A 26,322-nucleotide genomic window follows, 5' to 3' on the forward strand; every position below is an offset into this window, starting at 1 on the left:
TTTGAGGAGGATGAACATCATATCATGAAGAAGGCATGGCTCCAGGAGCCTGAAGTAGCTGGTCACATTGCATCCACAGTCAGAAAGCTCATCTCCTTTTCTTCTTTTTATTGATTCCAGGACTCAAGTCCTTGGAATTGTATTGCTCACATTCAGGGTGGGTCTTCTGCCCTAAATAACCTAATTTATAAATTTCGTCTGACAGAGATTGGTGTCCACGGTGAATTCCCATCAAGTTGATAATTGAGATTAACCACCCCAGTGGTCATCTTCAGAACTCATCCATTTGTACTTATTGATCCCTCCATTTCTCTGATTTAGCGCCAACTACCTTCTTTGGCTCCCTACCTTTCCACTTTCACACATTCATTCATTTATCTCTACCACAAAGAAAGCAATAGTCATGCTAAACCGCTGTCCTGAGTAGGCTCTGAGAATTACAACGATAAACAGGGAAGGTGGGTCACTATCTACGTAGACTTCATGATTTGGAATGACTTAAGACTACAACTTCTGTCTCTGTATGAATATCCTAACTGAGCCCAAGCAACTTGCCTCTTACTCTTTTGCTTCAAGGCACATGAGACACCCACTTCCCCAGCTTGGCCTGATGACTGTGTGGTAGAGGATGGGTTTCCTCCTAAACAAGGTATTATTGATTTTTGATGAGTTACAAAAATTGGGGGCTTTCCAGAATTGTGGAGAACTATGGAAGAGAGTACAGCAAGGAAGTTGAGTGTAGACCCAAGGAAGGAACAAATGGAACATACGAGTAATCACAAATCATCACACCAGGAAGGATGGACGCCCTCCAGCCACTGAGTGTTTAAACGAAGCTCTGCCACCATCAAGCACATCAAACCATGATGTATGTGTCCTGTTTCTATCTCCTAGTGTCCCCTTCACCACACTCACAAATATTATCCTCTTTATAGTTCAAGCTTTCTGCTTGAGAATGAATACCCCATTTTGCTCCCTGCCCCATGTATGAACAGCTGTAAAGTATGTTCAATACATGCCTCTTAACAGTGTTCACTGGATTTCATTTAATTTCCTTCATGGTACATGGCAAGTTGGCCACCAATATACCTACTCTTGGTGGCTTTCCTGACTCATTTTCCTCTCTATCCTGCTTCTGCTTTCTAAGATTTGTGCTGGTCATTTTATGTCAACTTGACACAAGCTAAAGTCATCTGACAGGAGGGAACCTCAATTAAGGAAATGCCTCCATAAGATTGGGCTGTAGGCAAGCCTGTAGAGCAGTGGTTCTCAACCTCTGGGTTGCAGCCCCTTCACAAACCTCTAGCTTCAAAAATATTTACATTACAATTCATAACAGTAACAAAATTACTACTTTGAAGTAGCAATGAAAATAATTTTATGGTTTGGGGGTCACCACAACATGAGAACTGCATTAGGAAGGTTGAGAACCACTGCTGAAGGGCATTTTCTTAATTAGTGATTGATGGGGGAGTGCCCAGCCCATTGTGGGTGGTACTATCCCTGGCCTGGTGGTCCTGGGTTCTATAAGAAAGCAGGCTGAGCAAGCCAAGGGAAGCAAGCCAGTAAGCAGCGCCCCTCCATGGCCTCTGTACCAGCTCCTGCCTCCAGGTTCCTGTCCTGTTTGAGTTGCTATCCTGACTTCCTTCGGTGATGAACAATGATATGGAGGTGTAAGCCAAATAACATGCCCCCCACCCCAGCTTGCTTTTGCTTACGGTATTTCGCCATAGAAATAGAAACCCTAAGTAAGACAGATCTCCCTCGTGGTGTCTGCGGAATTCAACCTTATCCTAACTCCACCCTTCCTCCATTTCAATCCCCGATTCTATTGCCTTTCTCTAAAGTTTAGAGTCGAAACTGTCCTATCTTTGACGTTGAGGTTATCAGTGTCATCATCTTGGTCTCCCATACCTGCCACACTCATTCTCAAAGTTAATGTGAGTTGGCTTGAAACTGCTGGGAAATGCTTAAAATAACTACTTCTCCCAAAACAAAACATTCTGATTCATACCACTGTCTTCTTTGTGTCATATGAATATTCTTATAACAGCCAACTTCAAGCTATGGATGTGACTTCAGTAATTACAGAGTTTGAAAAAACTGAGTGGAAAAAGGTTTCCTGCCAGCTGCTTTGAGCAGGCATCAGTGGTACCCTGCTGCTTACAGCCAGTTCCCACCCTTTGTTTCCAGGGGCCTTCAAAACCACGTGAAGAGTAAATTTAATCTGTAGTCGAGGAAAGTTTGTTAAAGTTTTAAAGCTGGGATAGACGAGAAGACATACATCATTATCTTCATTGTGTATCGAAAACATCAATCTTTTGAGACATACAATAAAGAGAAAAATAGAAGCAAAAAGTAAAGAGGTTATTGTGGGGTAAGAAGGAGGTGAATATATGAAGGGTCTGTAAAAAGAAATAGAAAACAAGAGGATGGATGAGATATAGATTTAGCGACTAGACCTCATCTTTGAGAAAAATTGACCAGATATTGAGGGAAGGGATATTGAGAAGGTAATGAGATGGGAAGATTTCATATCTGTGCTATGATGTTTGAATCTAAAATTACAAATACCCAAATATTAGCACCAGGCATATAAAGAATGCTCACTTTGCTGGCATGTTCACCTTATAAACCTCAGGTATGAACCCGAAATATTTCTGTGAATTCACCATTGTGTTTCCCTAGTGAAATCCAAGCACTGCAAAGGGAATCAATGGGATAGAAAATATGAAGAGAATGACGTTGAAGATCAAATATGACCTCTGGCTCAGTTACTAGAGTTGGTGAATTTGGCCCAGTCACATGAACTTCTCAGAGTCTGCATCTAAAGTTTGGTTTGTTTGTTTGTTTGTTTGTTTTGTGACAAGTTTTAGTGCTTTGGGAAGGTTTAGTATGCTAGCCATACATGAGACAGTATCTAATAACCTGATGTAGCTAAAAGGAGGGAGCTGCCTGTAGAGATGTTTCAGTGGTTAAGTGCACTTGTTGCTCTTTTAGAGAACAAAGGTTCGGGTCCCAGCACCCACATGATTGCTCACAACCATCTGTAACTCCAGTTTCTGGTGACCTAAACACCTCTTCTGATACCAAAGGGCACCAGGAATGCACATGCTATACAGATGTACTTACAGGCAAAACATCTATACACATAAAATAAAAATAAAATAGATACATATTTTTAAAAGATTACAAATTTGAACTCTGTATAAATAAGTTACATTACAGTAGTGGTAAGTTCTGATTCATTTGATAGTGTTACTAATTGCATAAATAATTTTATAGCATGTTCTCTGGAATCTTTATGATTTTTAGAAATCAGGGCTAGACAGATGGCTCAGTGGTTAAGAACATTGCCTGCTCTTCCAGAGGACCAAATTTCAGTTCCCAGAACTCACTTTAGATGGATCTGCCTCAAAGTTCAGCTTCAGGAAATCCAACACCCTCTTCTGGCATCTGCAGGAACACACACACACACACACACACACACACACACACACACACACACACTCACTCACTCATACACTCACACACTCATACATGCACATGGCATACACTCACACAGACACCTCCCTACATACATATATAATAAATATTTAAAGAGTCTTAGAAATCACAGCATTTGCATACAGTACATGAATAGATCTTAAAAGTTTTGTGAAATTGTTGAGGGTGATATACCTTAAGCTGGATTTGAACAAAAGGGGCTTGTTTTGCTGTCTGAGATGTGTAAACAGGAGGGGAAGCAACCTTAGAATGAGGCTGTGATTGGCAGTGTCGGGAGGAGGGCATGAATCTTAGTCATTCATGACCTTATTAAATTTCAACACCAGCAAACCTCATGACCTTCTCTACCACCAAACTCCCTTGCAACATAAAATAATAAATGTCTTTACTATTTAAAGAATTCTGAACTTGGATTTTTTAAGATTGTGCACTGGTAGTCAAATGCCAACAACATAAAATTAGCTTAGTGTTTGAAGGCTTATTTCTCACATCACAACACAGAAATAGCAAAATCCTTCCAAGAGGTGTGGATTCTGGTTCAGATCCATAGTTATTGATTGAATGACCTTGTACAAGTACGTTTCTTCACTTGCAAATGGAAAACAATACTTATACAATTTTATTTTTGTTTAAACTAATGTATTTGATCTTTAAAGACTTAATTTTTAATTATGTGTTGTGTGTGTGTGCATGTGCATGCATGAGCACATATACAGGCACTTATGAAGGTTGAAAGATAGTGTTGGATCTTCTGGATCCAGTTACAGATTGTAAGCTGACCCATATGAACACTGGGAACCGAATTTGGGTCCCTTTTAAGAGGAGTGTGTATTCTTAACCACTGAACCATATCTCCAGCCTGATATATTTTATTGTTTATTAAAAATTGTAAATTAGTATATCACAACTTTAACTTTGTTCTGTGTTTACATGACTTTTAAGACCTACCTAAATTTGAGAGCAAACTTTTGAAGTATGCCCACTATATTACTGTGTATAATTGTGTGAAGTGTACAGACTGGATAACCACCACTACAACTGAGGTGCAGAATATTCTAACGACAAAAGACTACCTTTTAAGTGAACATGTAATCACATTCTCTTCTCTCCTAAGCCATGAGATATTAATCTTTTCTTTCTTCCCTATTGTTTTGCTATTCCCATAATGTTATACAAACCGAACCATACAGTATATACTCTTTTGAGACTGCCTTTTTCAATCACCATAACGTCTTTGAGATTTATCTTTTATCCATATTATTGTGCTGTCACTACTGTGTTCCTTTTTATTGTGAAGCAGTATCTCACTCTGTGGATATATAAGTTTATTCCCCAATTTCTTCCATTAAGGAACATTTCAGTTATTTCTTGTTCAGAGAGCTTGTCAATACATCTTCTGCAAACATCTATGCATAGATTTTGGTCAGAATATAAATATTATTTATCTAGGGCAAACACCTATAAAAGAATGGCTTCATTACACAGTAGATTATGGGCTTAACTTTTGAAGAAACTGTCAGTGTTTTCTAGGATAACTGCATGATTTTACAGTATCATAAGAAATACAAGAAAGGTCTAGTTGCTACACATCCATGTCAGCATTTGGTATTGTCAGTGTTTTTTCATGATCACCATCCTAACTGATGATAATAACTTTGCATTTCACTAAAGGATAATAATGTAAAGAATTTTTTTCCTGTAATTAGTTGTCATCCCTGTATCTCTTTTTGAGAAATACAGGTTAAATCTTTTTGCCTGCTTTCAAAAGCTGACTTGCTTGTTTTCTTAGTATACATACATACATACATACATACATACATACATACATACATACATGTGTGTGTGTGTGTGTGTGTGTGTGTGTGTGTGTGTGTTTTCTTGGTATAAGACCTTTACTGGATGTTATTTTTTTATTCTTTTAATTATTTTAATTCTCAGGACAGTACCTTTCATAAAACAACAAAAAATTGTAATTTGTTCAAGTTCAGTTTATCATCTTATTTTGTTGTCTTCTAAAGATTTTACAGTCTTACATTTTACTTTCAATTCAGATCCATGATCCATTCTTAGTTGTTTTATCTAAAGTTTTAGGTTTATGTTGAGCCCTGCCACCATAAATTGGTGTTCAATTTCCCTTCTCTTATGGTCCCTTTATGTCCTAGGTTATATCGACATGCTGGAGAATCTAGTAATTCTTACTGTCTTGGCAGTGCTTCATAAGCTGGATGCAGCTTGGATGTGCATGAGAACAATAGGAAATAAAACTGAATCAAGATAGTGACAAAGACCAAATTACCTATCATCTGGCTATATTTTTCTTTCCACGGATAAATATGTCATCCAAGGAGCTCATGATTTATAGAAAACCTGAAAATTACTGTTCAATTAACAGATGGTAATGGGACTTTGACTAAAAATATTGACTCAGGGATGTTTTCTTTCTACGTCACTGCCAAATATTTGTTCAAACAGGCAGGCCCCAGGGAAAACTGTGAAATCAGTAAAGATTATCTCCACCCCCTTCCTCACCATACCCTTTCAATTGAGACATTTGAAGACCAATGTTCTGAACAGTGGGAAATGCTAATTACCGGATTGAATTCTAAGATTTCTCCTCTCTTGTGAATGAAGTCATTCTCCATTTCTCATTCACTCTAGCAGTTCTTGATTTTGAGCAGAGCTAAGAATTTTTCAGAGTTTAGATAGCAACAGAAAAATCTCCTCTGTTGCCGAGTGCTTTTCATTTTGTGATCTGGTAAATTTCAACAAAACAGAGAAGATTGTGAAATGCATAGCACAATTATGAGATTGGAAAGAGGCAACTAAGTATGATAAGTAATCCAAGTTTGTGTCTGAGGCAGATGAGATGCACAGGGCCAACTCTCTTTTAAAGATACCTTTTGTTTGTTCAAGATCCCACTCAGAATTCTAGAGCCATCTCCTCTCTCATAGGCTGATTCCTATCCCACCCCTTTGAAGTTCAGAGATCAACCTGTGCATAAAGGAGATTTATTAGCACACCGAAGGCTATCAGGCATTAAGCAAACAGGGAAATCACGAAGGTTTAAAGTTCATCAAACATCTAAGTGACTAACAGACACTTCCATAGCCAGGATAATGGAGGCCCTGTGAGAACCTTGGCATTGTTTTCCATTGACAAGGGCTTAGTAGAAAAGTACTGTCTGGGTAATAATTTCCATGACAGTATTCTCTCTTGGAGCCTAGGTCACATGTCCTTGAATACCCTCAAAAGTCATTGCTTGGTGAATGCCCTCTTTCCCAATTCTAGTCCTTCATGAAACTTGTAGTCATCTTTCTGGTTGATACTTGTGTCTTAAAGCCTACTTGTAAATTCATCTTGCTCTTCTCTGGGTTATCTTAGATCATATCTGCTAGTCAAGGGCATTGCCTCCCCTTAAGCTATTGGTTTGTTCCAGCTATCTTTTCATAAGGCTGTTTGACTAGTAACAATTCTGTTGCCTGTAGAATGGGACATAGACACATCTAGAAGATAAACTTTATGAAATCTTTTGTATCCAATATTAAAGTTTGCATAGAACTTTGTTGAGGCTTGTTCGTTGGGTTTGTATGCTCACTATCCCCGATTTCCTCCTTCAAAATTCTTCAGTGGAGTTCAGTTTGAAAAGCTTCTTCCAGGGAATCAAGTAGCTCATGGATATTCAGTCACCCTGGATTGTTACCTAGTATACTGCCATTAAGGAATATTCAGGTCACATGGAAATCATTATAAAGAGAACTGATCCAATGGTTTGGGAGTCAGTTATAGGTTGGAGAGAATATTATTGTACATGAATTATTCAGTCTTTCTAAGTCTCAGTTTCTTCCCCCATTAAGAGGTGACACTAGCAATTTCTGTTGGCAGTATTGTTATAAGGATTAAATATTATAGTAGATTGTAGAGTGCTGTAGTAAAGTACCTATTTCAGCACTTGATAAATACCAGCTTCTGAAAATAACTACTACAAGTATATAGGGAGCCCACCTCTGTCCTACTTGTAGGCAAGTCCTAGTTATTTTCCTAGTACTAAAAGTATTGGTGTCTCCTTTCTTTCATCTATTATTTGGGATTGCATTTAAAAGTCACTTTAAATCTAATGTCCAACCTCTAAACTAATCAAAGATCAAAAATAAACAAACTCAATGTGTCTCGGTGAGAAATGGTGTCTTCTCATGGTTTCTTTTTCTCTTTAAATGGTGTGAAAACACAGAATGCTGCTTTCAGTACATCATCTGCCTAATATTGAGAGTTTCTAATCTCTTATTGTTTTTGCATAACCTTGTCATGCTAATCAACCTACCTCATTTGAGATAGAAAGGAGATAATGTAATTAATGATTGTGAAGTGCCTCAAAAATACAAAGCACTCTATAATGCCAAGAGCAATTTTTGCCTGCCAGTGAAAAGTAGAAGTATAAAAATGACTCACAAAACCACTTCACGACTATGGCCACAACCCTACTCTTCCAGTTAAAATTTACAATTAAAGCCTGCTTATTCAAAGCAACGAGAGACATGAAAGCAATCCAGCCATTTTCTAAAGTAATGTGTGAAGATCACCTTCAATTCCCAATAATGTCACCGAGTCACCTAACCCAGAGTCCCTTTCTGTAATTAATGAATGTGCTGCTCACATCTCTTTTGCATGTATTGGTTAGTTTTCAAATGTTCCTCAACTTATAATGGGGGTTATGTCCAAATAAGCTTATGCATTCAAAATGCCTCCTCTACGGAAAGTCGTAGCTTAGCAACAGAGTACACGGGAAACAGCTGGTTGTTTCCCTTTGTGATCATGCAGTTGAGTGGCACTGTGGCTTGCTTGCTCTTGCTGTCTAGCAGAGGAGCTTATCGGGCCGTGTGATGCTGGAATGGAAAAAGGATTAAAAATTGAATTGCATGCTCATTTTCTGTTAAATTTGTATTGTTTCATACACTGTAACATTGTAAATAAATCACAAGTGAAGATAGACGTCGCTACCATGCATTTTTTTTCCCCTTATGTGCTTTGAATCATAGCAGCAGGACCCCAGAGAGAAAGGATAACTAATCCAGGCAATCTGGTTTAGGAACGGGACAAAGGGGGAAGTGCATTATTTAGTTTAAAAGAAACTGTGTGATTGACTTAAAACAAAAGCCATTTGCTAGCTGTCCTACTAGAATCCTAAGTGGAGCAGCATTTTAAACTTGCCAGATGAAACTGTCTGGAAGCCTATCCAATTTTGTGTTTGAAGGAACCCGGGGACTTTTATAGGAGTCTACAAAAGATCACAGCATGTGAAAGGATGAAAAAAATGTGTTTTCCTTGAAGGGCATTAACATGTCCTTCACTCATGATTTAGGGATACTCTGGAACCAAAGTCACAGAAGAATATTTCACAAATTTGAAACTGACCAAAATTTTTTGAACATTCTGCTGCTTTCTTGTTTTCATCCTGACAGTGCCCTTAGTTTTGCTAAAGTGATGTTGGCACCTGACATGGTTCCTTAACTCTATTAAGTAAGTATAATTAAAAGTTATTTGTGTTCAATTATTTGCTTATCTGCTTGTCTGATTGTGCTTTCTCTTTTCATCAATACCAATTTTACCTTTATTTAATCAAAGTGGTAAAATAATTAGATAGATAAGAGATTTAAAGTAAAACTCTTGCCTCAACCTTGGTAAGACCTTAAGGCCTCCTAAAATATCAACTTCCTTTATCATTGCCCTCCTCTAGATTCACCTTGATTTTTATATGCATTTTAAATTAGTAGAGAAGAGGTAAGTTATTAAGGAAACTACTAAAATCAATAAGAAACGTCAAGAAGCAAGGAAGGAAAAATGCTTCTGGAGTTAATATTATAGAGAAATTCAATAAATACATAGAATCTGGCATGTGTAAAAGTCTCATATTCAATGAGGAACTGGCTTAACACGATTATTTGAAACAACACATTGAATAAAAGGGAAAATCTTACATGGTGTATTTCTTAAATTCTTAATGTGAGCATAGTACCTTCCAAACTACAGTCAGGAGATGTCGGAGATCGTGTTTTAGACAGAATATCTTAATCCAATATCCTGAATGTCTTAATCCAATTTTCTTCTCCAGGAACACTAGAAAAGTACAGTGACATTCTCCAGGGTCTAAAAGGTAGGGAGAAATAAGAAATAGAAAATAACTTTGGTGTTCCTAGTAAAAATCTCTTCCACCATGGATTGAGAAATAAAAGGAGTTTTTAATACACAGCATCAGAGCCTCACATCCAGTTCCCATTGTGTGCCTTACTGTGCTTCTCTCTATAACCTATAAAGCCAGGTTATGTGCAGAGGACCCAGAAGATGCTCCCACATAGGACTTTGAAGAAAAAATGCTGGAGAGATGAGATTTATAGTATCCATAACAACAAACAGTGCTGATTATGTTGAGTTCTTAGCCTGGCCTTGCCTTGGCAACCAAAACCAATACCTGTATACTATGCAAAGGCGTCAACCATATTCAGACCCAGTCTTCTGTTGCTCTTGCCTTCCTGCCCCAGTTTACTACCTTCCTCCAGGCACTTCTCTCCAGAATGTCTGTTAATTCTGAGTTATCTCATGTTTTCTTACTAAATCCTTTTTTTGCAAGAACCGTGGTTCAGAAATTGCTGTCGTAAACTAAGCTGCAGAACAACTTGATAAAAATCAGAATTGGTTGACAGGCAGTAACATTAGAAATACAATAACAAATTAGCTTAGCAATTGCCTACAGTCACCTGCAATGCCCACCATGTATCTAACTCAGAAAGAAAGTATGAAGGGCCTGAGGAGTTAATCCAATGACAGCTAATGAGATGCTCTTTATAATAAATAGCTTAATAGTATAAAAAAAATGCCTTAGTAGAACTGAGATGGTCAAATATAAATTCAGACTTTGATCCAGTGTGTTGATGAATTGTAATATTAGTGCTATTCCAATCCTGACAGGTTTCAGAGGTGCACATTGTGGTATTATTTGGGTTGGTTTGAAAGCTGAGAAATTGACACAGAACTAACTATATGGGAGGATATAGAAGGCCCTATGAAGGCTGAATCCTTAATTCTCACTGAATCTCCCTTGCCAGATTAAGAAATCTCTCCTACCTTGTCTGATGAAACAGTTGTCACCTTGATTGAAGATATTAGTTCACCTGAGGGAGTTACCCCACCACGTGAAACCCGTTCTCTTCATCCACTTCACTTTTTAACGTGACACTGAGGAGGTGACGTTAACCAAGTCAAAAGCCAGAGAAAGCCAACACATTTCTAGATTTCTAGTTTATTTTGTAAAACCCTAGGAAGTGTACATAGGGAAAGAGTATGAGGATGGTTAACCAAGGTTGAGAAACATAATTTTAGATTGGGTGTGGATGGAACACCTCAAGATTCCTTGTGGATTGGGCAGCTATCCTGAAACCAAGGTATGCATAAGGCAGAGGATCCAGTGAACAATACTTCCCATGGAGCATTTTCCTTGGAGGGAGAGAAGATCTGAGGCACTAACCCATAAACTTCATGAGTAACAGTTAATAGTTCCAGAGAAGGGAGAACATGGAAGGAATAAAATTAAGGGCTTGGGGCAAAAAGGCTTTGAAAAAAATGTGAACAAACTTTTCATAAGGTAAGACCATTGATGGTCCTGTGAATGTACACTAGAAGACACAGCATGCGGAGGAATTGTAAGTCTGTCTGTCTGTCTTACTACTCCTATATATTTCCCAAATAAACCACTCTGACTCTTAAAAATGTTACATTGCAATTTAAGGCTATAAACGTTTTATAAATGTCTATGTAAATGGTGGCTAAAAGAAACCCAAGATTATATTGAAAGTCACGTGTGTTCATTGAAGTTGAGAAATCAGTAGTCCCAAGTGTTGAGTGACCTCATGTATGTATGTCAGTTGCCCAAGATTTGAATTCCTAACTAGATGTGTAACTTAGCCCTGCCTTATTGTATAAAGATCTAGAATGATAAAGGTGGAAGGGGCATTCTTGAGAACAGGAAATGGAGGAAGGAAGGAAATGAGAGAGACAATTTGAAACTGCAAATACAAAACCAGGCACTCTGTATTCTCTATTGTCTTACTGTTGCAGATTAATAAGGATGTAGGAGGCCATTTAGTAGTGAAGACCTCTTTTTTAAAGAAGGGACAGAATATTGTTCTGAACTTTATTTATTTACTTGCACTGAGGATTGAACCTGGTACTTGGTGCATACTTAAGAAGCACTTTACCACTGAGTTGTAGCCCCAGTCCTGAACTCTTTTTTTAATATCTAGAAATCTCCAATTATATAAGATTTAAATATGAATATGAGTATTCAAACCAGGGAAGTTTAAGGTGGTTGATATTGTCTATTCCTCACCCGAATGCATGTTTTCACTCAGGGCTCTGCTCTTGAGAATGTGACCAAATGATAAAGGGACAATGAAATTATCAGTATGCCTGGCACTGACGTCCTACCCAGTTTGGTCTTTCTAGATCCCTGTCATTTCTTTTTCTGAGCCCCACCTTCTCATTTGGTCTGTGTATCAGCTGATAGCTTCAAGTGGTAGGTTTACTGCCTACGAAGCCCATGAACATGGGCTATATCAAGGAATTATCATGTCTTCCAGCTTCTGCCTGGGGTTGGCCACTGGAGTCGTACAGGGAGAATGGAGTGAATAGAGTGAAGTTACATATTCTAACTCATTCTTTCACTCATATGTTGACACCTTGGTTTGGCTTATTCTCGATAGAAATGCAGTTTTTCTCAAGGGGGCACCAGTCTGGTTCTGTCCTTTCAGGTTCTACCAAATGCTCTATTCCTTCTTTGCATTGGCTACATGATATTAACAGCCCCACTGATGAGTACTTGTACCATTCTTTCTAACCACCTTTAGAATTCATTATGTCTAAGTAAATTCTTCTCAGATTATCTTAATAATAGACTGCTCTCTGTGAGTTGGAAACTTGGTGGACAGATACGCAAGTGCACCCTTTCTGGTTAATGTTCTCATACGGAAACACAACAGACTTAGCATCCTAGAAAGAGGGCCAAGGAGGAACAATACCTCGGAATTGACATGAAAGGTGAACATTTTAGTCAATGCTTATAAATTAAACTGAATGTATTTGAGGGACCCTGTTGTACAAAAGCCACTAATGACCAATAAGTGAGGAAGGGGACAGGAAAAAATAATGGGGTATGAATATGGTAAAGTATAACATGTACTTGGATGAAAGCATCATTTAGAAACCTATCATTTCACTGAATATATGCTAACAAAAATGTTACTCACACAAAGGCACAGATGAAAATAGTTCAAAACACACTTAGAAAGCTTAAAAGCCTGATTTCCAGTCACAAAGGGCAATGACTAGTAGCTGATATAAGAGTTTGTATTCATAGACACACAATTGGTCAACAGTTGGGATATTCATTTTGAAGGGTCTGACCGCCATTATTTCTTCCTCCCAATTCCTATAGTGTTGTTCAAAACATAAAATGCATGTAGGTTTTTTCCAGATGCCTCCTCTCCAGTTTTCTTTGCTGTCAAAGAGAAAAGCTGTGCTGTCATGAGAAAGCTATTAATCTGGCTCCATCTAGATGCACCAAGTTTAACTGCAGGGCTGCCTCCATTTGAGAACGGGAGTGTGTGCAAGCCATGCGATTTCAAAAGCACAGGCTACAAGACACAAGAAGGGAAGGGAAACCAGGCCAAAAAGGTAAGGAATATGTAAAGAGCTTGCTGAAAGCAGGCCCTGTAGAATTTATTCATAGCCTCTTGTCTTAAAGCACGCAATCCTGCAAGTTAGAGGTTAGAATCCAGACGAAACAGATCAAGAATGAGAGGGAGAACAGAAACAACTGCCTGGGCTACTAAAACAGAAAATAACATCTTGGTTATTTTCTATCTTGGTTGAAGAAAGCCAACAATAAAACATTTAGTTATGCTTACCATCGTAGTTTGCCTTCTATTGCTGTGATAATCACCATAATCAAAAGCAACGTGGGGAGAGAAGGGTTTACTTGGCTGACAGATACCTATCACAGTCCATCACTGAGGGAAGTCAGGGCAGGAACTGAAACAGAGACCATGGAGGAACTCGGATTACTGACCTGCTCCTTTTTGCTCAGCCTGCTTTCTTATACACCCAGGACCATTTCCCTAGGGATGGCACCACCCACAGGGGACTGGGCCCTCCCACATCAATCACTAATCAAGAAAACATCCCACAATCTTGCCTGCAGTCCAATCTGATGGAAGTATTTTCCCTGTTGTGATTCCCTCTTCTTGGATGACCCAAGCTTGTGTCAACTGACCAAAAAACTAACCAGCACAGTGATCATTATTTGTTTCTTCTTGATGGTGTTCTAAGCACTCATCAGCTTAAGCTTCAAAGTATTCTTCAAAGTAACTTCGTTTTCTAAACTTTAATCAAATCTGCTTTTTAGAAAAACAAGAAAAGAAAAATGTGTAGACTGAGTATTCTCTATACCTGTGGCTTTTTGTAATGTATCAGAACATATCTTATGTTCTAGCATCTGTTTAAAACAAAGAGTCAAAAAAATTCTTAGTAATCAAAGCAACGCTAGGCTAAGTGATCTGCTAAAAGACAGTAAATGTCTCATTTGGATGTGTAAGTTATGCCTGTAAGAAGATAATTCTCAAGGTACTGCAAAAATCTTACCCTTTTATTAATGCATGGTATAATGGGAAAAGTCCAGTCATCCGTGTCTAATAAAACTAGGAAGGACTGAATCATGGCCCAATATTTTCTAATAGAATCACCTACAGATCACTAACCTCTATAAAGTGAGTTAATAGTTCCTAGGACATATTTATTAAGTCATGCCAGCTGGTGCAAGCCTATAATCTCAGCTACTTGGGAGGCTGAGGTATGGAGACTACAAATTCAAGGCCGGCCTAGTTGAGCTGGTGAGACCCTGCCCCAAATGGAGAGCAAAATGAGGGCTGAAGAGCAGCTCAGTGACACAGCATTTTTCCAGCCTATGCCAGGCCCTAGGTTTCATTCCCTGTACCACAATCCCTACTATTAAAGAAAATAGAAAAAAAGCAAAGAAAGAGAAACTGAATTGTTTTCTTATTTTATTGAAGTCATTTGGACATGTTTCATTTTATTCTAACAATGATATACTTTCAAGAACACACTGTTACAAATATCATTTGCTTACAAAGAATAAAGTTTCATTATGACATTCTATACTCCCTTTCACAACTACTTACTTAAATACATACACACATTAAAAGTTAGCATCTCGCTGAGCGGTGGTGTCACACACCTTCAATTTAATTTAATTCCAGCACTGGGGCGGCAGAAACAGGGTCTCTCTACCTAGCCCTGGCGGTCTTGTAACTCACTCTGTAGACAAGGCTGTCTTTGAACTCATAGAGATTCACCTACCTCTGCCTCCCGAGTGCTGGGATTAAAGACGTGCGCCACCACACCTGGCGACTTTCGGATTTTTTTGTACAAACTCCCTATCTCGTTTTATATATTTGGTCATAGCAATAGTAACACTAACTAAAACAACTCTGGTCCTCCTGGAAAGCAGCAAGTGCTCTTAACCACTGAGTCATCCCTCTAGCCACTTAGGTAATTTTTATATATGATATAGTGCACGCCATCTTAATATTTGTTTCTATTCACATGGCATTTTTTGAGAACGCTCCCTGTTCATGGATGTAAGCTAGTTCATTCATTTTAACTATTCTGCTATGGAAATAAACAGTCTCTCCATCTTCCTCTACTGGTGCAGAAACTGGTTATGTGTGTTAGTGACAAAACAGCTGAGATGAGAAGTTTACACGGCGGGAATGTTGGTTTTCCCTTATAGTTTCAGATGTTTCGGTCTATGTCTGGTTGACTCTATTTCATGTGCGCCTGTGACAGGGAATGGCGCTTCCTACCACCATAGTGGGAGCATGTGGCAGAGAAAACTGCTCCAGAGGAAGTCAGGAGGAGAACAAAGACCCAAGAACCCTTCAAGGTCACATTCCAAATAAACTAGCTTCATGTCACCAGGTCTTACCTCCTAAAGTTTCCACCACCTCCTGGTAGCATTGAAAGTTGGCATCTAAGCCTTATCACATGGGCCTTTGGAAGACACTTAGAAAAATGTTATTTCTACATTTTTTAACTAGGATAAATACCATGATGAGGCTTTTCATTTGTGCCTCTTTGTACACAAATTATCTTTTCAATTTTGCTTAGTTCTGTGAATTATTTTCCAATGTGATTATACTAACTTCACCAATAACACTCCAGCAAAGATTATTATCTACATGTCTTCTCAAAAGCACATGAAGTTGTATGTATTATTATGTTATATTCAATGCCAACTTTGTGGATTTAACAATTTTCTTGTTATTATTTATTTTGCATTTCCCTTATTTCAAGTAAAGTTTAACAGTTTTTTTTTAAAGATTTTATTGGTCATTTGGATTTTTACCTCTCTGAAAGCAATATGCTTTACCCACTTAAAAATGTCTTACCTTCCTGCTTCTTTGCAATTGACCTTTGATGTCCTACACATATTCTTCACACTAGATCCTTTCTCTGTTAATATGAACAATCAATTTATAAAAAAAAGTATTTGCTTCTATAAACTAGTTTGTATGCCATTCCACATCCCGTGATAAGTATGGTCTATGAACAAGAAGTAGCAACTAAGGACTTCTTTAACTTGAAGATTCCTTAAGCCTACTGCATTTTTAAAAAATAACTACATGATTTATATTCAAATTAAGGATAAATACTGTATCTAATAGAAAAGAAACAAAAGTGTAAGATTTTCCCTCTGGTGTGGTAGCTCACCAAACCCTAACTGTTTTCTCTGTCTTTTAAAAAAAAATACTTATTTTGAGATTATAATATAATTACATTATTTCCCCTTTCCCTATCGTCCATCCAAACCCTCCTATATATCTCTCCTTGCTTTCTTGCAATTCATGGCCTCTTTTTTCATTAATTGTTGTCATGTACACCATGTTATATTTATATCTATATATCCCTAACTATAACTGGCTCAGTCTGTATAATATTACTTGTGTGTATATTTTCAGGTAACCAATTGGTGTGGTCTTCTCTGGGGAAGATGATTTCTTCTGCTTAAAACACTCCTTAATTTCCTGTAGCTCTTTATCTAGGAGTGAGGCTTCCTGAGCTTTCTCCATCCACTTTGGCATGTCTACTGCTGTCCTTTTCAATCATGTTGAAGCAGGCACGTTGGCTTCTGACAATCCTAGGAGACACAGTCTCACATCAAATTCCCTGTTTCTCTAGCTCTTACAGTCTCTCTACCCCCTCTTCCGAAATGTTCCTTGAGCCTTAGGTGCAGGAGTTGTATTGTAGATGTATCCATTTGGGCTTGGTTCAACAACCCTGGATTTTGATTTGTTATGGTTTTCTATAATGGTCTCCATCTGTTGCAAAAGAAGTTTTCTTGATGAGGGATGAGGACTATACTTATCTGTGGGTATAAGGACAAATATTTCGAATATAGTTAAGGAGTATGCTGGTTTAGTAAAATAGTGGCTGTAAGTTTTCCTCCAATTTTTATGGCCTCACTAGCCCTGGGTAGTTGGCTAGGTTTCCAGTACCAGACACGACTTCCTGCATGTTGAGCAGGTCTTAAGTCCAATTAGAGAACTGGCATATGTGCCACTGCTGTACTGAAGTTATGTTGCCATGTTGGTCATTGTGGTTCATAAGCATCGCAGCCTCCTTTGGAAGCTTATATGGCTCCTTCTGATACCATGAAAGCTAGTCCTCAGAGAGGAGGAATTTGGGTCAGTGTTTATAAAACTTTTTTCACTGCTTAAAAAAAAAAAAAAAAAAAAAAAAAAAAAAAAAAAAACCAATCGACCAGGTGAACAGTAATCCCACAGAATGGGAGAGAATCCCTGTCGTTATATATCTGACAGATGATTTAATGTCCAGAATATACAAAGAACTTGAAAAATGTCAAAGAATAAAAAATTACACATTCAAAAAAATGGGCCTGGGACTCAGATAGCATCCTCAAAAGAAGGAAAAGATGGCTAAGAAATAGCTCCCATGTGCTCCTTGTTCCCAGGAATAAGGAAAATGTAAATCCAAACAACACTGAGATTGTTTTCCCCCAGCCAGAATGGCAGAGATCAACAAAATAAATGCTAGAGGAAAAGGGAACTATCATCCTTTAGATGACAATAGTGCGGCTGCTATGGAAACCAGTGTGAAGAATGCTCCCCATCTAAAAATCAGGCTGCTATATATATGACCCAGCTGAACTACACTTCGGTATATGCCAAAAGAACTTGACATCCTATCCTGCAGATTCTTGCTGAGCCCTGTGCATTGTTGTGCATTCACAATAGCTCAAAAATGGAAACAACTTCAAGTCCTTCAAGCAATGAATGGAAAATGCAAATGTAATACATATAGACTATGGAATACCATTCACTTATAAAGAAAAATGAAACCATGAACTTTGCAGGTGAATGGATGAATCTAGAAAAGATCATACCAAGTGGGGTAATCAAGATCCCGACAGACAAATGTTACATGTTCTCTCTCTCATCTGAGGCCCCTAGCTCTAAATCCTCAGAAATAAGTGCATATCCTAGAGTAATTTCAGAAATCAGGGAAGTAAAAAGGGACCATTGCCAGCTAGTGAGATGGGGGGGGGGGCAATAAAGTAAGGGAATATCAGAATTCAAGTGATTTCACTGAGGAAACAGGAAAAGGGGGCTCTAATTAGGGATGCAGAGAGAGATAAATACAAAGGATGGAAGAGAGGAAATAACAATAGGGTGTCTGAAAAAGTCATAAGGAATCACACTATCTACCTAAAAAAACACATGCTAAGTCTGTATATAAATATACATATATATTTTAAATGTGGTCTGACAAAGCTCCTTCAAAGAGCCAAAGACCACCTAATGAAACCCCCAATATTAGACATGAGAAGCCCTCTTTTGGGTGGTTGTTCATGGTTGTTCATAAGACTCATAAAGCATTACAGAAGGGGAAGTCCCTATTGTTGAAGACATCATGCACTTATCTCTGTCACAAATGAAACTCCATTGTGGTGATAGATTGTGTACCCTAATAAACTTGTCTGAGGATCAGAGGACAGAGCCAGCCACTAGAATAGACATAGAGGCCAGACAGTGGTGGCACACACACCCTTAATCCTATCACTTGGGAGGCAGAGATCCTTCTGGATCTCAATAAATTCAAGGCGACTGGAAACAGAGCCAGGCAGTGGTGGCACACACCTTTAATCCCAGTACTGGGAAGCACACACGCCTTTAATCCCAGGAAGTGACAGCAGGGTGGAGAAAGGCATTTAAGGCACGAGGAAACAGGAACTAAGGCAGTTTAGCTGAGACCATTTCCGGTGAAGACTCAGAGGAGTTCAGTTGGAGGATTCTTGGAGTTGGTGAGGTAATAGATGGTGGCTGTGGCTTGCTCTGCTTCTCTGATCTTTCAGTTTTCATCCAATATTTGGTACTGGTTTTTTTATTTAAAGACCATCTAAGTTTCAAACAACACTCCATAGTTTGGGACCTATAAGTCCTCAGATCACAGATACGAGTGCAGCTAAAAATTTCAGAAATGACTATGGCCAGGGAAGCAGGGAGGCTGACTGCAGGTCTTCACCTCTCCCTCCTCCCCTCCAAATCCAATCCTCTGGTCTCATCCGCAGCTCTCTAGGAGACAATGTGTTGCAGCCTCCCTTCCCCCATCCATCTTCAATGGATCACACAGACCTTTCCCCAACTCATTGCTTTATCCCAACCCTAACTCTGGCAGGTATTCCCTGGGGACCCACCAGCCAAACCTGCCAGAGAAGCAAGACGGCTAGCAAATAGGCAGATAGGCAAGCTTCTCTTTCATATCCAATCCCTCAGTCCCAACCACAGCTCTGTAGCAGACTGCCTGTTGTGGCCTCTACTACTCTCTACTCGCATTCCCAAGAGAATAAGCAGTTCCTTGTGGAACACCTTGCTTTCCTCTCTCCTGTGGAACCCCTCAGGCCCCCTCCCACTCTCCCAGCTCATCCACATTCCTTATAGCTCCCAGTATATTTACCCAGAACCCTCAGGATCCCAGAAGAATTTCCTACAAGGCAACACACGGCTATGAAATCTTCCTAAGAACCAGAGGGAGCAACAGAAACCAAGGAATAAAACATCCATCCAACAATAAGAGCAGATAGCAGCACCTAGAATTATAATCTAGCAATCTCAGATGCCTAGACTCCAGCATAAAAACGTAACCAATAACAGCCAGAATAATATGTATCCACTCTGCCCTACTACAGTAGGCCTGAAGCATAAAACAAAGACGTTGGCCGGGCGGTGGTGGCGCATGCCTTTAATCCCAGCACTCGGGAGGCAGAGCCAGGCGGATCTCTGTGAGTTCGAGGCCAGCCTGGTCTCCAAAGCGAGTTCCAGGAAAGGCGCAAAGCTACACAGAGAAATCCTGTCTCGTAAAACCAAAAAAAAAAAAAAAAAAAAAAAAAAAAAAAAAAAACAAAGACCTTAAAATAGTTTTTAAGAATATAATAGAGGTCCTTAAAGAGGAAATGAATAAATCCCTTAAAGAAATCTATGAAAGCACAGAGGGAGGAAATGAATAAAACAGTTTAAGACTTGAAACAGAAAATAAACAAAAAGAAAAAAAAAAGAAAAAAATAAAACATTTAGGAACTTGAACACGTGCCTCAGATGGCAAGCCTCACCAACATAATACAAGAGAATCTCAGGCATTGAAGACATGATAGAAGAAATGAGTACCTCAGTCAAAGAAAATGTTAAATCTTAAAAAATCCTCACATAAAACATGCAGGAAATATGAGACACCATGAAAAGATCAAATCTAAGAAGCATAGGAATAGAGGAAGAGGAAGAAACTCATATCAAAGTCACAGAAAATATTTTCAACAAATCAGAAGAAAATTTCCCTAACCTAAAGGAGGAGATGCCTATCAAGGTACAAGAAGCATACAGAATACCAAATAGACTAGGTCAGAAAAGGAAGTCCCCTTGGCACATAATAATCAAAACACTAAACATACAAAACAACAACAAAAGAATATTTAAAAACTGCAAGGGAAAAAGAGCAACCAATATATAAAAGCCAGACCTATTATAATAACACCTGACTTTTCAGCAGGGATTGTAAAAGCCAGAATGGCCTGGGCAGATGTTCTACAGATTCTAAGGGACCATGGATGCCATCCCAGATTATTATGTCTAGCAAAAATTTTGATCACAATAGAAAAGACATTCAATGAAAAAACAAATTGAAGTAATATCTGTCTACAAATCCAGGCTTACAGAAGTTGTTGGAAGGAAACTTCCAACCTAAAGAGGCTAACTACACCCACGACAACACAAGGAATAAATAATTCCAGACCAGCAAACCAAAAGAGGGGACACACACACACACACACACACACACACACACACACACACACACACACACACACACAGAGGGGGGAGACAACAACAACAACAAAAACATCATAACAGAAAAACAACAGGAATCAGCAAACACTGCTCATTGAAATCTCTCAACACCAGTGGTCTCAATTCCGCAATGAAAAGACAAAGACAAAGACTTACAATATGGATGCAAAAACACTATCTGTCCTTCTGATGCATTCAAGAAACACACCTTAACATTAAAGATAAACATCAGCTCCCTGAGGATAAAGGATTGGAAAAAGATATTTCAAGTAAATAGACCTAAATAGCCATTTTAATATCTGACAAAATAGACTTCAATCCAAAACTAATCAGAAGGACACTATATACTCATCAAAGGAAAAATCCACCAAGAGGACATTGTAATTCTTAACATTTATGCACCAAACACAAGGGCACTCAAGTTTGTAAAAGAAACACTACTACAGCTTAAATCACATATTGACCCTCACAGACATATTGTGGGGGACTTCAGTACCCCACTCTTACCAATGGACTGATCATCTAAACAAAAACTAATCAGAGAAATTCTAGAGATAATAGACATTATAAACCAAACAGACCTAACAGATATCCAGAGAACATTTTACCCAAACACAAAAGAATACACCTTCTTCTCAGCACCTGACAGAACTTTCTCCAAAATTGACCACATTTTCAGACACAAAACACGTCTCAACAGATACAAGCTAATTTAACAACACCATACATTTTATTTTACCATCATTGATTAAAACTGGATATTAACAAACACAGAGAGTTTACAAACTCATGGAAACTGAACAACTGAATGAAAAATAGGTCAAGATAGAAAATAAGAAATTAAAGACTTCCTAGAATTGAATTAAAATGAATACACCCACACTTATGTGACACAATGAAGCTGGTTCATAACACTAAGTTCCTACATAAAAAATAGAAGACATCTCATGCTAGCCACTTAACAGAACACCTGAAAGTCCTAGAACCAAAAGAAGAAATCACACCCAATAAGATTGGATGACAAGAAATAATCAAATTTATGGCTGAAATCAATTAAACAGAAACAAAAAACAAAGAATCAATGAAACAGAGATTTGGTTATTTAAGGAAATCAATAAGAATGACAAATCCTTATCCAAGTTAACTAAAAAGCAGAGAGAGAATATCCAAATTAATAAAAATAGAGATGGAAAAGGGGAAAAGAACAGACATGGAGGAGATACAGAGAATATTAAGGACATTCTTTAAAATACTGTAGTACTCCACAAATTGGAAAATCTAAAATAAATGGATACATTTCTAGATACATACAACTTACCAAAGTTAAATAAAGATTGTACGAGCAATATAAACAGACCTATAACCCCTAGTGAAATAGAAGTAATCATTAAAAGTCAGGAAAACCCAGGGCCAGATGATGTTAGTGCAGAATTATACCAGACTTTCAATGAAGAGTTAAGGCCAACACACCTCGAAATATTCCACAAAATATAAACAGAAAGGACATTGCCCAATTTGTTTTATGAGGCCACAGTTACCCCTATATTCAAACTTTGATACTCCAACAAAGAAAAAGAATTATAGACCACTTTCCCTTAAGAATACAGATGCAAAATTTCTCAGTAAAATACTTGAAAACTGAATCCAAGAACACATCAAAAAGATCATCCACTGTGATCAAGTAGTCTTCATCTCAGAGATGTAGGATTGGTTCAACATATATAAATATATAAATGTAATTCACCATATAAACATACTGAAAGACAAAACCACATGTTCATTTCATTAGATACAGATAAGGCCTTTGATAAAAAATCCAACAACCCTTCATGATAAAAGTCCTGGAGAGGTTAGGGATACAAGGGACATACTTAGAAAAGGCAGTTTACAGCAAGACCATAGCCAGCATCAACTTAAATGAAGAGAAACCCAAAGCAATTCCACTCAAATCAGGAACAAGACAAAGCTGTTCACTCTCTCCATATCTATTCCATATAATACTTGAAGTACAAATTAGAAAGGAAGAAGTCAAAGTATCTGTATTTGTAAATGATATGATACATAAGTGACCCTAAAAATTCCACCAGAAAACTCCTACAGCTGGTAAACACTTTCAGCGAAGTTGATGGATGATATAAAATTAACTTTAAAAAATCGTGTAGCCCTCCTATATACAAATAACCAATGGACTGAGAAAGAAATCAAGGAAACAACACCTTTCAAAAGAGCCACAAACAATATAACCTATCGTGGGGTAACTCTAACTAAGCAAGTGAAAGACTTATATGATAAAAAAAATTTAAGACATTGAAGAAACTGAAGAAGATATTTGAAGATGGAAAGATCTCCCATGTTCATGGATCAGTATGGGATCAATATAGTATTTTTTTTTTTTTTTGTCCAGAGCTAAGGACCGAATCCAGGGCCTTGTGCTTGCTAGGCAAGCACTCTACCACTGAGCTAAATCCCCAGCCCCCAATATAGTATTTTTATGGTGATATATATATATATATATATATATATATATATATTATTAATATGATTAATATGGTAAAACTGGCCATCCTACCAAAAACAGTCTACAGATTGAATGCAACCCCCAAACAACAAAATTCTAACACAATTCTTCACAGATCTTGAAAGGACAAATTTTGGCTTCATATAGAAACACAGAAAACCTAGGATAGCTAAAACTATCCTAAATAAAAAAAAAAAAAAAAAAAAAAAAAACTGCTGGAGTTATCACCATCACTGACCTCAAATTAACATGGGAACCCCCAAACAAAGTAGGCTGTTGCCAAGACTACAGATTGTTCTCCACAAGTGGGCAGTAAGGCCACGCTGATGAAGACATCTCCACAACGAACATGGAGAAGTCTAGCTGGTGCCTACATAGAGTCTTTGCCCCTACTTTGTAATGTCTTTGGTACAGGGAGGAACTCTCCCTGCTCTCAGAGGAGAAATAAAAACACCAGGCCAGCCACAAACCCTTTGATCTACAATGGTGTCAGCCTGCAAGATACGCTAGGGCAATGGTGGCACAAAGCTTGTGGGAGTCACCAACCAATATCGGATTTGACTTAAGGCCCGCTCCACAAGATGGAGCCCATACTGGATACTCCTGTGTTTCCAAGATCCTGAGACTAGATAAACCAGCGACCCAGGGCAAAACCAAATAATACTTGTCTAAAAAAGAAAAAGAAATTAAAACATAGTAATAAAATGACTCCTAATAATATTTTGTTATATTCATAGATCAGTGCCTTGTTCAGCCATCATCAGAGCAGCTTCCTCCTGCAGCAGATGAGAACAAATACATTATGCAGCGAGTGAGAAACTTTGGAACATTCAGCCCTAAGTGGGATGTGTCTATTAAATTGCCCCCTTCAGAGCTCAGGAAACCCTGAAGAAGAGGAGACAGAAAGAGCCCGTGGAGACAGAGAAAACAAGGCTTTCTGAAGTAACATGATCAAATCACATGTCAATATGCAGAGATGGAGAGGGCATTCACAGGCCTGTACAGGTAATTTTCATATATATTATGGCTTCTAGTTTAGTGTTTTATGGGATTCCTGAGTATGTGAACAAGTGGGTCTCTAGTTTTTGTGCCTTCTCTTGGGCTCTTTTCCTTCTGTTTGTTGGTTTTGTTCAATTTCAATGTATTAGTTTTTTGTTTTGTCTTATTATAGTTTATTTTCTTATTAAAAATTCAGATATCAAATAAATCCTTAGACTCTATCATGTGAATTTGCCTGTTTATGGAATCCCACAATGGAGTTCACAAAGTACAGACACGCCCACTTATGTTCCTGCAAAATGAGAAATAGTGACGACAGCTGTACTGTAATATGACTCAAAGTGCAAACCTTGGAAGTTTTATTTAATGCTGCAAAGTAAGAAATGAAATTCCTCAAGGCAACACAGTCCATCAAATGTCTTCCTTGTTCATACATGCTTCTATTTTTAGTAGACACAAAAGTCTTCAGAAATTACTCACAGCTAGAAGTACGACAGTAAATAGCCAAGAGTTGTACATTTTTTTTTCAGATGTGTGATAACTGGTGTGAATCAACACAACTTCCTGAGGATTATCTGAGTTTTTTTTTGCCATATATACAGAGGGCATCAAAAAGGAATATGACTACATTTGTGAGTGATATGACTACATTTATGAGTGATATGACTAAGACCAGAGCGTCTTAATCTTTTCCACCTATGACCCCTTTTCACCCCACACAGTTTTACATGACCCTGGGTTTGTAGGTAGGTAAAATAGGTATACAAGTCAATGGTTTCCTGAAAATAGATCACAAAGAAAGTCATTTTAGGATGATTTTTGATATGCATAACATTTTACAATTTATTGAAGATGAAAGCAATTTTTCATACTAATAAGATGGCTGTGCTTGTTTATTTTTACATAAAGAATTCCATTTTGACCTAATATTTCATACTTCAGAACATAGCATCTTTTTAAAAATTAATCAATGTTTTAATTTTAGATTCACCAATGCCAAGAATGCTGTCTTGCATAAATATACAATTCAATATGGTAGAAATATCTTAAGACCATTTGAAAAATTCTTAGACACTCTATCCTAATCCCAAGCCAAAATTTGTTTAATTGTTTTTTAAAAAATAAAATTCCAGCCAGCAATTCAAATAGTGATTTTTAAAACCAAATATTCTAATGCAATACTATCCAAATATTTACTAATTTGATGCTTATGTGCTGAGGAATGACACTAACAAAATATTAAAAAGATGATTTTTCCAGTAATGAATGCATCTTGTTTCTGTATGTACAATAAAACACTGCAGTTCATCACATACAGTAGCCTCCAGTCCGGGCTGAGGCATCTCAGGCAGTTTGTTGGCACACACAGTGAGAAGTATACAGGTCCTGTGTTTAGGAGCAAGGCTGTGGTGAAGTCACAGGAGACTGCTGCCAGACACACCTCAGCTCATTAGACATTTGAGTTGGAACTATCTTTTGATCATTAAAAACCTTTCACTGTTGGCATTTTGTTACCCTCCACATTCAGTTTCGTGAGCCAATGTGATGGTACAAACCACAGTTTGGAAAGCCGTGGACACTCTACCCTCTCCAATAGGAGAGATATGACGTCATGGGTTGAAGCAATATAACTGAAGGGATCAAGGAAGAGGCCCTTGTTGCTTGTCAAATGGCCAATGGTTCTCCCTTATTTTCTAGTCCCCTTGGAGTACACAGAAGACTGGGGAAACCTGCTTCTTCTGATCTTGAACACTGTATTTCTAACCCCACTCTCTTGCTCTCATGTGGTACCAAAGAGGTCATACTTACAATGCAGC

General features: G+C 38.1%; 1 protein-coding gene across 2 annotated transcripts in view; it reads right to left on the reverse strand.

Annotated features, from left to right (window-relative positions):
* Otc (ornithine transcarbamylase) overlaps window positions 1-26,322 on the reverse strand; it is a 106,433-nt gene that overhangs the window by 77,264 nt on the left and 2,847 nt on the right. Inside the window, exon 2 of one of the 2 annotated variants that reach the window (XM_028881424.2) lies at window positions 13,462-13,585. In XM_028881424.2, the coding sequence (XP_028737257.1) occupies window positions 13,462-13,499 (38 nt within the window). In that variant the 5' untranslated portion in view covers window positions 13,500-13,585. Of the gene's footprint in view, window positions 1-9,518; window positions 9,643-13,461; window positions 13,586-26,322 lie in introns of those variants that run through there. The other variant, XM_037199304.1, reaches the window with a different exon arrangement.

This window comes from Peromyscus leucopus, chromosome X, assembly GCF_004664715.2.
Source record: "Peromyscus leucopus breed LL Stock chromosome X, UCI_PerLeu_2.1, whole genome shotgun sequence".
NCBI classification, from domain to species: domain Eukaryota; kingdom Metazoa; phylum Chordata; class Mammalia; order Rodentia; family Cricetidae; genus Peromyscus; species Peromyscus leucopus.